This window comes from Mus caroli, chromosome X (genome assembly GCF_900094665.2).
Source record: "Mus caroli chromosome X, CAROLI_EIJ_v1.1, whole genome shotgun sequence".
In the NCBI taxonomy this organism is placed as follows: domain Eukaryota; kingdom Metazoa; phylum Chordata; class Mammalia; order Rodentia; family Muridae; genus Mus; species Mus caroli.
In genome coordinates, this window is record NC_034589.1 from 100203731 (window position 1) to 100216636 (window position 12906).

At 44.0% G+C, this 12906-nt stretch overlaps 1 protein-coding gene across 1 annotated transcript in view; it reads left to right on the plus strand.

The window, feature by feature from the left end:
• The first annotated feature begins 5675 nt into the window (after positions 1 to 5675).
• Pgk1 (phosphoglycerate kinase 1) overlaps positions 5676 to 12906 on the plus strand; it is a 16063-nt gene continuing 8832 nt past the window's right edge. The window contains exons 1-3 of the mRNA XM_029473036.1: positions 5676 to 5851; positions 10455 to 10505; positions 12814 to 12904. Coding sequence (XP_029328896.1) covers positions 5787 to 5851; positions 10455 to 10505; positions 12814 to 12904 — 207 coding nt within the window. The 5' untranslated portion in view covers positions 5676 to 5786. The remainder of the gene's footprint in view (positions 5852 to 10454; positions 10506 to 12813; positions 12905 to 12906) is intronic.

Genomic DNA, 12906 nt, shown 5'->3' on the forward strand with positions numbered 1-12906 from the left:
GGATGGTTGTGAGCCACCATGTGGTTGCTGGGATTTGAACTCTGGACCTTCGGAAGAGCAGTCGGGTGCTCTTACCCACTGAGCCATCTCACCAGCCCTATACTTGTTTCTTTATGGACCAAGAAATGTGTGCCTGCAGGATCTCATCAGACCCAGCTCTTGGCAAAAAGGGGACTAGGAAAAGAGTCTGGTCATTTTTAATACATGCTCAAAGATCTCTAAGTTTTACCTCCAAGAAGTGAAACCCCAAAAGAAAATGAGAAAGAAAGAGATGAATCCCAGTAAGCCTCCTCTTCAGTGGGGATTGGATTTAGTGATTCATTCCCAATGGCAGATTATGACTGAGATGATGATGTTTGGCACTTGAGAATGAGTAATAAAAGCTATTGTAATTTCTTTCTCCTTCTACCACTTGGATCAGTTATTTGAGAAGTATTCAGCTCTTCTGTCATGAGGACACAGACTAGGTGTTATGGCAAGGACCATGCTAGTAAGAAACTGAGACCCCTTGTCACGATCCATGTGAGCACCATCTTGAAATACTTTCCCCTCCAATCAAGCCGTCAGGTAGCTACAATTGACAAATTAGCTCCTTGAGCAAAGGAATCAGTTAGGGTCTGCAGAGTTTACTGTTAGACTTGCCCCAACTTTAGGTTTCCGTCCTTGTCACCAAAGAAGCAAGTTTAAGCAAGAGTCCTGCGAAATCAGGTTAGGGAAAAATCTCTCAAGGGCTTGAGTTGGATCCTTGGGACCCACAAAGTGGAGGGAGAGAACTGACTCCTGAAGGTTTCCTCTGACATCTGCACTAGTGTTTGCAGTTTGCATGCATATTACACACACACACACACACACACACACACACACACACACACACACACACGGGAGGGGGTCCTTTCAAAGAATTCCACTCCCTGGTGACTAAGCATTCAAATATATAAGGCTATGGGAGCCATTCTTATTTAAACCACTCCAACTCCTTGGTGGATTCTGACTTCTTAGGCATCTAACTGAAGCTTAACTTCATCTTCAGTCTCAATTGCCTCTTCTGGAATTGTCATGTGCCCTTGTAGGCAAACAATCCAAACTACAGACTTACCTCTATTTAAAAAAATATTTTATTTCATTTATTTTTTTGTTTGTGTGTCTATACATGTGTACCACAGCATGCATTTGAGGTCACGGTACAACTTGGGGGAGTCAGTTTCTTCTTACTATGTGCATCCCAGTGTTCAAACTCAGGTTGTTGGGCTTAGTGGCAGGTGTTTTTATTGGCTGAACTATCTTACTCCCCCTGGATTTACTTCTTTTCCTCTTAAATCTTGGTTTACAGTTCTGGGTAGTTTTTCAACATTTAAAAAACATTTTTTTTTTGTTTTTTGTTTTCGTTTTTGTTTTGTTTTTTGTTTGTTTTGTTTGAGACAGAGTTTCTCTTTATAATAACCATAGCTGTCCTGTAGCTCACTGATCAGGGTAGCCTGGGGAGGTTCACCTGCCTTTTCCTTCTGAGTTGCAGGGGTTAAAGGTGTGTGCCTGGCACAATAAACAACATTTTAAAGGTTTTAGCTAAGTTGGACCTGATGGCATAGGCCTGAAATCTCAGTGCTTGGGATAATGGGGCAGAGGGAATCCCAAGTTTAAGTCTGGTTTAGGTACAGAGTGAGTTGAAGTCTTGCTTGGACAGCCTTAAAAAGACCCTGTCCTTAAAAAAACCTGGGATGATTTTGTGGAGTATGTGAGGCACTGGGTCCAATCCTTGGTATAGCTTCTAGCACTTGTCTCTCCAAAGAGTCCGGCTTTTCTAGTATTTTTCTGTGAGAAAATTAGTCTCAACTATTGACTCCAATATTAGCAGACATGGAAATATCTCTTAAAAATGTATAGTCAGATGTGGTGGTGTACATCTCTAATCCTGTCACTCAAGAGTTTAACACAGGAGGGTCATGAGTTTGAATGTGGCCTGGACCACATCGTGAGACCCATTCACAAAAAAAGAATTTACAAAACTGTAAACTTGATCACATGAGTACCATTTATTTCCCCCAAACCTGTAGTGAGATGTTTCAGCAGCAAGCAACACTATACTCAGCAGATTATTACTCGCATTACACGTTTGTTTATTTCACATGATAGAAAGGTAGTACAATGGTGCTGGGATTAACTAAGTCAGTAAACCGCTGATGTATACCTTTAATCCCTGCACTCACAAGGAAAAAGCAGGTAGACCTCAGTGAGTTCCGAAGCCAGCCTGACCAGTGAGCTACAGGAGAGCTATGGTGGTTAACAAAGAGAAACTGTCTCAAGCAAACAGAAATAACTAAAAGGACTCAATTATGGACTCAATGTTTGGGTTATGATTTTGTCTTACAGAACAAAATCATTGCTGAGACTCTGTATTGATTATTTCTGAATAATGAAGTACCTCAAAGTTTAGTACTTACAAACAATAAATACTATCTCAGACTTTCTGTGAGTCAGGGATTTGACAATACTTAAACTGGTTTTAGTTGGAAGCATCTCCTGAGATTGTAATTATGTGCAGACATGGCTTGACTTGGGGGCAAGAGAGTCCACTTCGAAGGTGGCTGGCTCCTTTACAAAGCTGCAGGAAGCAAGACTCACTTCTATGTTGACTGTTCCTCACTATCTGGGCCACCCCATGAAACTATTTGAATGATCCTAAGACATGGCAGCTGCTCTTCCCAGAATGAAAGATTAGAGAGAGGAAGGGGAAGGAAGGGGGAGAAGGAAGAAGGGGGAGGGAGGGAGAAGAGAAAGAGAGATGGGGAAAGGAGGGAGAAGGAGGGAGGGAGGGAGGGAGGGAGGGAGAGATCTCCATAGCTACCTCCCATCATTCTGTTAATTAGAAATGAGTCCATATATGTGCAGGGCTTGCTTTTCTCACTGATCTCCATTGTTCCCAGAACAGCAGACTTCCCTTTTTATCTTATTGACCTAAGTTGGGTCACTGCCCATTCCCAGACCAATGTGTGACAAAGGGGCATGTGGGGGATGGGATTACCAGGCTCAGCTTAGGTCAACAGTGATTTATCCTTTGGTGCTAGGAGATAAGCCTATCTTTGCTGAGCACTGGCCACTAACCCAAACGCTCTATTAAATCGGATTTCTGTAAGCAAGGAAGGTGGGACCTGGTGAGGTAACTAACTGTAATGACCGGGGTTTCCAGTTCTGTTAGGAGAAAAACTGTGTCTCTAACATTGTTATAACACCCCAGGGATCTGGTCCATATTTACCCTGCCTCACGTGTATAATTGTAGATTTTTCTATTTTTCAGGTTTTTCTGTTGTCACCGGCTTCTTCTCATTGTTGGCTGTTTTTCTTTGTCATTTTAGGCCAGTAGTGGAAAAAGCTTCCCAATCTTTATAATCTTCAGTGTTCTTGTGTTTAAGATAATACTTGCTTCATAAAGTTCTTTTCTTTTCTTCCTTTTTCTTTTCTTTTCTTTTTTTTGGTTTTCAAGACAGGGTTTCTCTGTGTAGCCCTGGCTATCCTGGAACTCACTCTGTCGGCCAGGCTGCCCTCGAACTCAGAAATCCACCTGCCTCTGCCTCCCAAGTGCTGGGATTAAAGGCATGTGCCACCACTGCCTGGCTCTTACTGCATAAAGTTCTTATGCAGAATAGTGAGTCATGTATATTCAGCCCTCAGCAGTGCCTGGCAAACAGCAAGTGCTTAATAACTGGGAAGAATCATTAAGTTAGGGAGTCAAACTGTATGTTTGCATAGTTCCCCCTTTGATAGTCAAATATCAAATATTGTAGTTCTACCTTATCTAAAGACAGTTTGACTCATTACAATGATAACTGAGCCAGAATGGAATGCTACTAAATGATAGGAAGTCCAGAGAATCATTTGGAAATAACTTCCAGTAGTTGTTTCCCAGTAAGGAAGAAAAGTTGGAAAGGATTGGCAAAAACAAATGTTTATCTTAAACACAGACATACATGCAGGCAAAAAACCCCCCACACAAGGATAAACACAAATTAAAAGGTAGTTATATGTCGAGATCTGTAGCTGGCATTAGGGCATTCAGTTCAGTATTGCTGGCACTACGGAGTCTCCTTCAGAACCTGGGGAGGTAGGGTGCTTTCATGTGCCCAGAGACCTTGCCATCCACCATGGAAAAGAATCTCACCAGGATTCAGAGTGGAGTAGTTAGCTTGTTGATAAAACAGAAAGACAAAATGTAGGGTCAGTGAGGTCAGTTAGCAGGGAAAGGTGCAGACCTCAAAATTTATGGCTTTTTTTTTGTGTGTGTGTGTGTGTGTGTGTGTGTGTGTGTGTATGTGTGTGTGTGTACTTAAAGGACAACCTTCTCAGTCTGTGTAAAGTCGCTTGTATGTATCCGATTTCAGACTGCACTACTGCTATTGGATAACCATGGGGGCTCTCAGCATTCCTGCAGTCCTTTGTGTCTTCCATGTCACGTGGCTCCTGTTACCCAGTTCTTTTTCCGTCCTCTGTTCTCTTAAAACTGTTTCCCTTTCCTGGACCTGTCTCTCCCCACTCCATGTATATGCTTATATAAAAAGCTGCGTAGGATAGAAAACACATGGTATTGTCTTTCTGAGTTACTTCACAAAATATAGTAACTTCCAGAGGTGCTTTGGCCAGTCAGTCACTCCTGGGTATCAGCCAGTGAGAGAGGTGGAAAGAAAAAACCAGGAGAGTGAAGAAGGGCTTCCATTTCTCATGTGCCCTTCAATTTCCTAACTAGTTGTCCTGCCTCAGACCGTCAGGCAAGCACTTTACCACTGAGCAGCGTCCTTAGCCCAAATGAGTGTCAGTAGAGATTTAAAGTTTTGTTTTTGTTTTAAAACAGTGCTGGAGATTGGATCCACGGCCTCTGGCCCGCATTTTACCACTGAGTTACCCTCCCAAAGCAGTCGAAATCACAGTGGCCCAGGATTGAAATGATCACTTAGATGCTTTGCAATCTTGATAAGACACTAAATCTTTGTCTATCAGTTACTTCATCTTTAATAACAGAACGTACTTAGGAATTTTATGAGCATTGTTAGTTAGCATGACACATGCTGTATATATTCGTCATTATGAATAATGTAACCACAGCAATTATATTGTACTTTTTTATTATAAAAGGGGGGGAGGCCTGGTCCTTTTTTAACTTCTGAGAGGTTTCGATTACTAAGTAAGGCCTTATGTAGACTTCCATTAAAGCAGAGGATTCCAAAAGGGGATGACATTTGCAAAGGTCTAGAAAAGGCGCCTGGGAATTCTACCGGGTAGGGGAGGCGCTTTTCCCAAGGCAGTCTGGAGCATGCGCTTTAGCAGCCCCGCTGGGCGCTGCACAAGTGGCCTCTGGCCTCGCACACATTTCACATACACCGGTAGGCGCCAACCGGCTCCGTTCTTTGGTGGCCCCTTCGCGCCACCTTCTACTCCTCCCCTAGTCAGGAAGTCCCCCCCCCCCCCGCAGCTCGCGTCGTGCAGGACGTGACAAATGGAAGTAGCACGTCTCACCAGTCTCGTGCAGATGGACAGCACCGCCGAGCAATGGAAGCGGGTAGGCCTTTGGGGCAGCGGCCAATAGCAGCTTTGCTCCTTCGCTTTCTGGGCGCAGAGGCTGGGAAGGGGTGGGTCCGGGGGCGGGCTCAGGGGCGGGCTTAGAGGCGGGGCCAGGGGCGGGGCGGGAGCCCAAAGGTCCTCCCGAAGCCCGGCATTCTGCACGCTTCAAAAGCGCACGTCTGCCGCACTGTTCTCCTCTTCCTCATCTCCGGGCCTCTCGACCTCACGGTGTTGCCAAAATGTCGCTTTCCAACAAGCTGACTTTGGACAAGCTGGACGTGAAGGGGAAGCGGGTCGTGATGAGGTAATTCCGTACTGCTGCCCTCAAGCCCTCGGGGCCACATTCTCTCTGGCCTTGGCAAGCACGCTTTCCCCATCACCTTAAGTTGCACTTATTTTTCAGCTGGGTCTTGGGGGTCCTGGTCTTGGAGGTTAAGGCTGTTCCTCTCATCCCATTGGGGCGGAGACTGTCTGAGTTTGCTTTTCTGCGTCCTAACTGCTTTTCTTCTAGCTTAAAACGACCAAATGTGTCCTTTAGGGAGTTGATCCTACTGATAAAGGGCTCAGATTCTCAGGACTCAATCTTTTCCCCATTTCTGAAGTGCGGTTTCGTCTCTTGTAGTGAGAATGGACCTAATACTTATCCTGCAAATCTCTAGGCCCCTGCTGAGGGACCTTGAAAGGTCATTTAGCTAGTTTCCCTTCCCCCAAGATTCTTGGACCATCCGTGACGAATCCGAAACCGCCCACGTTTCATTGGTCCTGGTACAAATGAGTTCTTTCCCAAAAGATGTTGCTCAAAATCCTCTCGAGTGGAGGTCCCTCTCCCCAAAGAATTGTGGGTGGGAGGGTGAGGCCCACTGGATGAAGCTCTGTACGGCTGGCTTATATAACAGGCCTCTGCTGCCCTACCTTGCGGTTGGACTCTTGGCCTTGGGGTTTGCATCAGGATTGTGACACATGCAGGGTGTGGCCGCCGGGAGTTGGAGGCCTGTAACCTCACTCTAGAAGTGGCTAGAGAAGCAGGATGTCAGAACTGAGGAAGGCTCCCACGCACGTGGCACATGGGTCCCTGGTCACTAACTTGGCTTCTCCCTTACCTGAAAGAATTACTAGGGTGTATGCATCGTCTGTATTTTTGCCTTTCATAATGTATACTTTTTTTTTTTTTTTTTTTTTTTGCCAGGAGTCAAGGATGATGGTTAGATACATAAAAACTGATGGGCCTGGTTGTTCATGTAACAACTATAGGACCCAAGGATAGGAAGTCTTAAGGGCCATAGATGGTCGCAGTGACTGACTACTCTGCCTGCTTGACCTTCTTTGGAAGCGGATGATTGATTGGCAGTAATCCTGGTCCCTTTGAAGATTTGGGCCAGTTCAAGTGAGGGCATCCTTTAGATACTAACACATGTAAGGGAACAGAGGTTCTCTGGCCTCTGTACAGGCACATATTTTATCGTAGCCAATATTGGTAGGTGGCCTTCTCTTCCTGGGCTGATATCCAGAACCAACCCACTGTATTATGTTCGTGCAAAACACTTAATGTTACCCCAAATGGGATAGAATAATCAGGATGGAGTAGAAATCCCAGCCACCCTAATCATAGATAAAGGGCAGGTTCTAGCTAACTTTTCATTCTGTTCTAAGGACAAAAGATTCATCCTGTGAGGAAGACAGGCACTACTGGCTTGAGGCTGACCTTTCCAGATGCATGCAGCTGCTCAAAGACAAGACAGTGGGCCATTGTGCTGGTCACTTTTGTGGGATGGCAGTTTGGGACTTTATGCTATCTTCCACAGAGAAACTATTTTAAAGGAATTAACTCTGGTTGAGGGTGAGGCAGGAGGCAACAGTTCTCTTTTGCCCCAAATCAAGTTTCATTTAACCCAGGTTAACCTTTAAGCCTGAAAAAGACTGGCTGGCCTCCTTTGGCTGATGGAAAAGGGCACGGTGAAGGTTATTGAGGTCCAGAGAATGTAGCAGAGCCAGGACTAGGATTTGGGTCTCTTTAGCTCCTTGAACATGACTCAGGAACAGGTTGGGATAGACTTTATCTGTCGAGTTTGCAGTCCTTCTGTAATATGGTTACATTGTACTTGTTGGTTGGTATTTAGGCCACAGTGGTGAAGTTGCTTGGTTTCCAGATTAATGCATTTTGAATGGGGAGTTGCCTTGTAGGCTTCTCTGAGGAGTCTAGGCAGCCATGCCTGGGTGAGCTCAATACCTTTTTTGTTTCAGTGCCTTTTGTGGTAGTTGCTGGCAGTGCTTCAGAAATGGGGCGTCCTGGGCCCGTTCACTCACCTCCTTTCAGCTCTGTAGAAGGGTGCTCTTGTCTTTTGACTAGTCCCTTGCTTAAAATTGGCAAGGGAAGTTGATTTGTTGTTGGTAACTTTTATTAGTTTTCATTGTGTTGGGGAACACTAGCCACCTTGTGCTTGAGCACCCTACCACTGAGTCACCCCAGTTCCTTTTGGAGAAACTTTAAAATAAGCCAGAAACGCCAACAGGTTCCGCCTCACTCTAGTTGATTTTACAAGGCTCTGTGAGTACATTTCCTGCTGATTCTTGTCATGTCATTTCCTTTTTACCCATAGGTCCCTAGTCATCTTTTGCTTGCTGGCACTTCTCTTTCTTGTACGTTTTCTTCCCTCAACCTCACTGGTTTTCTTTTGGGACTTTTGAAGCAACAGCTCTGGTGGGAAGAGGAAAACGGAGAGCAGACACCATCATACTAGCAGACTTTAGCAATCAGTCCACGAGGCAGTGGTGGGCATGGTTTCTTCCCTTAGTTTTAGTTGAACAGGGCCTGGAATCCCGAGATTTCAACAAAGATGTGATAATTCTAATTTAATGTTCTCTATAGAAAGTTTTTGTTTTGTTTCTTTGCTTTGAAAAAGTTTTATTTTGGAGTAATTACGGAGTTGGAAAAGATTGCAAAGACTGCACAGAAACTCAGTTTTTCCCAGTATATACGTATATAGATGTATGTATGCTCAGTATATATGTATATATGTGTGTGTATACACCACGTTTCCCCTCCCCCTAAGTGAACAAGTGATGTGTGTAAGGAACGCTGTTCCTGCTTTGGAGTCTTCAGGAGAGAAGCTAAAGGCCGAGTTGTAAGTCTAGGAGAGAGTGAAGGTCAAAGGCAATCAAGAGGTCAGTGAGAACTAATCCAGTTTTCGTCGGTAAGCTGATGCCATCACAGCTTGGATAGAAGCCACAGATGGTTGGATAGTTTAGCCCAAAGGCATTCATTCCTTCTTGTAAGGTTCTGGGTGCAGGAAGCAGCACTATCCACCCTGTGCAGTTAACCCTTTTGTCCATTATCTTCTCTAGGAGGCTGCAAGAGGGGAACTCAGTCCTGGTAATGGGATATTGGATCTGCTGTGGTGTGCACTTTAAGGCTGGCAAGGGCCTGCTCAGGATATTTAAAGAGGGTGCCTTAAGTGCCTGAAACCAACTAGAGTGCATTTCTTTCTTTCTTTCTTTCTTTCTTTCTTTCTTTCTTTCTTTCTTTCATTTATTTATTTATTTATTTTTCGAGACAGGGTTTCTCTGTGTAGCCTTGGCTGTCCTGGAAGTCACTTTGTAGACCAGGCTGGCCTCGAACTCAGAAATCCACCTGCCTCTGCCTCCCAAGATTAAAGGTGCGCCACCACACCGGGCTTAGAGTGCATTTCTTTGTTCAGAGGTACACTGCCTTTTAATTTTAAATTGGAATCAAGAAGTATGTCCCTCAAGCTCCTTTGTGAGGTAGATTGGTGTTCAGGGTAGAGAGGAAGCCAGTGACCTGCAGGGTTTGTGGTCACTGCTGCAGACGGGAAAGACCAGTGAAAATGGGAAAGATGGAATTTCACAATCAAGAACAGTGGTAGTCTTGACCCCTCATTGCAGCCCCTTAGTGAATGGTACCAAAAGTAATGCTTTTATTATCATTCTTTCAAATAGCAGTTATAGTTTGGGGAATTAATGGCATATAATAGTAACTAACAGCAGTGTGATATTAGGTGGCACTTCTAAACCTTCTAAACCTTTTAACATTTATAAATGCTTAGCCAGATAGTATAATCATTTAAGAAAAAATAATGAAAAATGTCTTAGTATATACTTGATCTTAGTATTCATTCAGGAGATGAATGAAGGCAAGCTACATGGCAGAATGAATCTCTCAAAATCATGGCAGACACAACTTAGTAAAATCACCACCCTGTAGGAAAGAGTTCAGAATTGGTTCCTAATGGTAAAACAGGACTGGGGGTGTCATGCTCAGGTCCCTGGGTTCAATCCGCAGCACCACCACAAAAAAGAAAGGCAGTAATCTGTTAGGTTAAAAGGGACATCTTCATTGTATTAGCTTGTATTTTTTTGATCATATGCCTCCCACTTATCTATTGTCAGTGGGCCAAGGCACATCTCACTCATTTTTTCCCCCTCAGGTTTTTTGAAAGCCACTATTATCTTATATTGAAGTATTGTTTTGCCTATTCAAGCTCTAGTCAGGCATTCTCTAGGAAGAAGGAAATCGTCTTACTGTGTTTTTTTGTTTTTGTTTTTTTAAAATTTTTTTTCTTTGGGGAGTGTTATCCCAAGGAGCCAGAAGCAATATCAAGATAACTAGAATCAAGGGGCGTTACTTATTACCTGTTCCCCCCTCAGACTGCTACAGAGACCATCATACTAAACAGAATTCAGCTCAGGCCCTTGTGGAGTTGAGATGATAACTTGCTTTCTTCCACCCATGGGTCTTGGGGATAACACTCAGGTAGGTGGTCAGGCTCGCCAACAAGTGCCCGTGCCCTGAGTCATCTTGCCAGCCCTCTGTCTTTTAATGACTTCAATAAAATACTTAGGGACCAAGACATTGATCATGGCTATGAAACTGAAACCTTTTTCTTTTCTAGGGTGGACTTCAACGTTCCTATGAAGAACAACCAGATAACAAATAACCAAAGGTAAGATTCCTCTTAAACCTGGCTTGGGTTGCATTTGTTTGAGTATCTGGAGTACAAATTTCTTTCTTTCCACACTGGGAGTACAGCAGTTGAAGCCATGGTTTTGATTTACTAACCTGTCAGTGTGGGAGTTAATATTCTAAATTTATGAAAAATATATTGTATAAAAAACAGTCCTAAGCAGGGTGTGGTAGTGTATGCCTATTCCTTTAGTCCCAGCACTTGGGAGGCAGAGGTCTCATCTTGAGACCGAACAAAGAGTTCTAGGATAGCCAGGTCTGTAGAGACCCAAGGGAAAAAAAACCCAAAAATCAAAACAAAAAACCCACACAAACAAAACAAACAATCTCCTCTGCCGGTCCCCCCCCCCCCGCCCCCAAATGTAGCTTGACATAATGGTGTATCCCTCTAATCCTAGTGCCTGGGAGTCTGGATTTAGGAGGCCCATGAGTTTTACGTTGAAAGTAGCCTGAGGTATTACAAAGCCAGTTTCAGGTCATCCTAGGCTATACAACGAGCCAAAACAAGTGAGGGGTCAATAGCATCAACACACATTGTATGGCATTTTTGAAGAATTAATAAAAAACCAGAAAATTCCAGACCTTCCCTGCCGCCCCCCAGGAAAAGACCCTCAGCTACCAACAGCCAAAACATCTCAAGAGAGTCCTTATTTTAAAAATTTTTAAGGAATTTGGAGTTTCTATTTTTTAAAAGACTATTGAAGTTAAATGTTAATTGTCTTATGAAACAAGCTATGTAAGAGAACTGTTAATATCAGTAAATTTTACCATTGCATGTAGTCTTGGTGATTGTTCTAAATAGCCCAGATAAAGTCTTTTTGTTGGTGGTGGTGGGGGAGTTTGGTTTGCTTGTGCCTCTAATTTGGGTACTAGGTTAAGAAGCAAAGTTTCTTTTTTGATTTTTGGTTTTTTATTGAGACAGGGTTTCTCTGTGTAGCCCTGGCTATCCTGGAACTCACTTTGTAGACCAGGCTGGCCTCAAACTCAGAAATTTTCCTGCCTCTGCCTCCCAAGTGCTGGGCTCAAAGGTGTGCGCCACCACTAAACGGGTAGAATTCCTTTGTAAAGATTTATTTGTGTGTGTGTGGGGGGGGGTGGGGTGGGGGGTGGGGGGGAGTGGTTGCCTGTGGAGGCCAGAAGAGGGCATTGGATACACTGGAGGTGAAGTTATGGTGGCTGTAAGCCAGTTGATGGCTGCTGGAAACTGAGCAGCCCTCTAGAATAGCTGCAATCCTTAACTACTGTGTACTCTCCAGTGCCCCTGCAGAAATGGAATTTTTATATAATAACACTGTTGAGAAAATTTATAAGACTTTACTTCAGAACATTATTCTGAGACATTGTTTCACTTTATGCTGGGCTTGACCTGCGGACCTTCTTGCTTAGACCTTCCAAGTGTTGGTTTACAAGTGTATTCTACAAAGCCTAGCTTTTTATTTTAAATTAAAACATTTTTAAAGATTTATGTGGGTATAGATGTTATGTTTTGTTACTGAATGGTACCTTGTTTTCTGTATTCATCTGCTGCTGGGCAGTGAGGTAGACTATTTTAGCCATTGTGAACAATTCTATAATAAACTTTTGCATAGAGATATCTTTTTGTATATTAATTTCACTTCCTTTGGGTACCAAATGACTCTGGTCACAACGGTACCTTCTACCTAGCAACTACTCATTTCAGAATGAGGGAGCAGGTGTTGAGTGTGCATTACCTTGCTTATACAGCGTGTAAGAATCAGTGAACAGCTGTTGTCAGAGCACTGAGGGGACACTTTAAAAGCTGAGGCCATTTGTTTACAGGCATGGCCTCATGTGTCTGAGGCTGGCCTCAAATTTGCTGTTACTTACTAGGATGACCTTGAACTTCGGAGTCTCTCTCTCCTCTACCTCCCAAGTGCTGGGATCACAGATGTACATCACCATGTGCAGTTTGTGTGGTGCTGATGATAGTCCCAGGGCTTTGTGCATGCCGGGGAAGTGCTTTACCAACTAAGGTGCGCCCCCAGCCCCTGAACCAGTTAACCCAGGCAGGTGCTGCCATAGACAGCAGCTTCAGGCTTGCTAAGTTGTTTTCTGCATGAGGAACAGGTCCATAATGAGACTTTGTAAGGGCAGGTAGCAGCTTTGTATCGTGTTTGTCTTCTGAACGCATCGGAATTCTGCAGCTGTCAGACCCGAGGAACCTTGGAGGAGAAAGGGAGATTTATTTTGTGAAGTCATGAGTTCAAATAGTTCCCACTAATTCCTCGAATAACATTGGTCTGCCTTCTGTCTTCTCTTGGTTATAGGATCAAGGCTGCTGTTCCAAGCATCAAATTCTGCTTGGACAATGGAGCAAAGTCGGTTGTCCTTATGAGCCACCTGGGCCGGCCTGATGGTGT